General features: G+C 37.3%; 1 protein-coding gene across 1 annotated transcript; it reads left to right on the top strand.

Moving 5' to 3' along the window:
- The first annotated feature begins 316 nt into the window (after nucleotides 1-316).
- LOC133688405 (18.1 kDa class I heat shock protein-like) lies at nucleotides 317-1,161 on the top strand. The gene has a single exon (XM_062107886.1). It carries the CDS (start codon nucleotides 496-498, stop codon nucleotides 970-972), a length of 477 nt encoding a protein of 158 aa, XP_061963870.1. The 5' UTR covers nucleotides 317-495; the 3' UTR covers nucleotides 973-1,161.
- The last annotated feature ends 714 nt before the right edge of the window (nucleotides 1,162-1,875 follow it).

Below are 1,875 nucleotides of genomic sequence, written 5' to 3' on the forward strand. Positions count from 1 at the left end.
CGAGTATTAAATTGATAAGTCAATTTGGAATTTGATCACTTCGGATCTAATCTAAATAGAGTTTAAAAAGATTAAATGAAAATTAATCCAATTATGCTTGAATGATCCGACGAAAATCTAGTTTTTAATTAATCCTGTTAGCTCATCCATACCTCAAAGGCAGGCCTGGGTTTAATAATTCTTGTCCCCAAGTGAGGGCTTCAAATTCAAACCCGATCGAGTTTGGAAAACCAACGAAGCCCAGAATCTTCCATGAAGAAGCCTCGATTATTCAAGAGGAAGCCAGAAAGTTCCTCAATTAAAGCCATGGCGATTCTTCTTCTGCTTTCTATAAATTGCCAACCTCCCTGATGATCACCAATCAATCAAGAAAAATCAGCAATTCACAACGACAATTCTCAGCGTTCAACCAATCATATCAACAACATCACAATCCCCCTTTTAGATATATATAAAAAAAGAGAGAAGCTAGCCAAGCAAAGGAGAGCGTATATCATGGCAATGATTCCAAGCTTCTTCAACAACCGACGAGGCAGCAGCATCATCTTCGACCCATTCTCTTCTTTCGAGGCTTGGGATCCATTTAAGGACTTCCCTTTCCCCTCATCTTCCCTCATCCCTCGTGAAAACTCAGGTTTTGTTAGCACTCGCATTGACTGGAAAGAGACCCCAGAAGCCCATGTCTTTAAAGCTGATCTTCCGGGCCTAAAGAAGGAGGAAGTGAAAGTCGAGATCGAAGATGACAGGGTGCTTCAGATCAGTGGAGAGAGGAATATGGAGATGGAAGACAAGAATGATACCTGGCATCGTATTGAACGTAGTAATGGTAAGTTCTTGAGAAGGTTCAGGCTGCCTGAGAATGCCAAGATGGATCAAGTCAAGGCTTCTATGGAAAATGGGCTTCTTACTGTCACTGTGCCTAAGGAGGAAGTCAAGAAACGTGATGCCAAGGCTATTGAAATCTCCGGTTGAATGTGATGCCTGTTTTCTTTGGTTAGCATCTATCTACCTTTTCAGTCAGGAATTGTGTGTCTTCTCATGTTAATGATAGCTGAAAATCCTGGTGTCGTCCTTGTTTATATCCTATTTGCATACAAGTGTTTGTCTGTTTGATGCATGCTTGACAAGTTTTTAATGGTAAATAGTGTGTAATTTGGCTAATTACCATCTTCTGTATCCATCCTGCCTTGTTACTTCTAGCTTCCTTTCCTTTCCTTTTTTCTTAAAATTTCTTACATGGTTTTCTGGGCACAAAAGAAGACGAGGGATGCCATTAGTAGGTTAGATTACAAATCTTTTACGGATGACTGATTTATCATTAGAACCCAAGCCCTGCAGATTCTACATCCCTTGTCATCAAAGCTTGCAATTTGGCATGGTGTGTAAAAGCCTTTTGATTTTGATTGATGAGTCATGGTTTCTCAAATCAACCCCATCTAAGAAAAAACGTATAAAAGTTATAACTTGAGATATTGGGAACATGTTTTTCTCGGCACATAATTCTAAGTTCCCTAATTATTTTTTTTGCTGCAATCACAATCTATAACCATTTTTTCTTGGGCTATTAAGCCCGACAACCGTTAAATTGGATTTGGATGCGAAACTCAAAAGTGCCTCTATACTGAACCTTTCATATCTTAAGCCTAAATTAATAATTATATGTCTATTATGATTCGTATTAAATACGAGTAAACTATCCATATTTATATTAATTAGATGATACAAGCAGTAGAATAATACTATTTTACTATTATAAGATTACATCTTTACCTTTTTTATGTTGTATAAAGCATCCAAGAGGATTTTATATAGGCATTTGTTCTAGAAAAGTTGATAATAATCTCCTTTAAAAAAAGATTTGCCCAAGAAAAGCTT

The sequence above is a fragment of the Populus nigra genome, chromosome 1, assembly GCF_951802175.1.
Source record: "Populus nigra chromosome 1, ddPopNigr1.1, whole genome shotgun sequence".
Classification (NCBI taxonomy): Eukaryota; Viridiplantae; Streptophyta; class Magnoliopsida; order Malpighiales; family Salicaceae; genus Populus; species Populus nigra.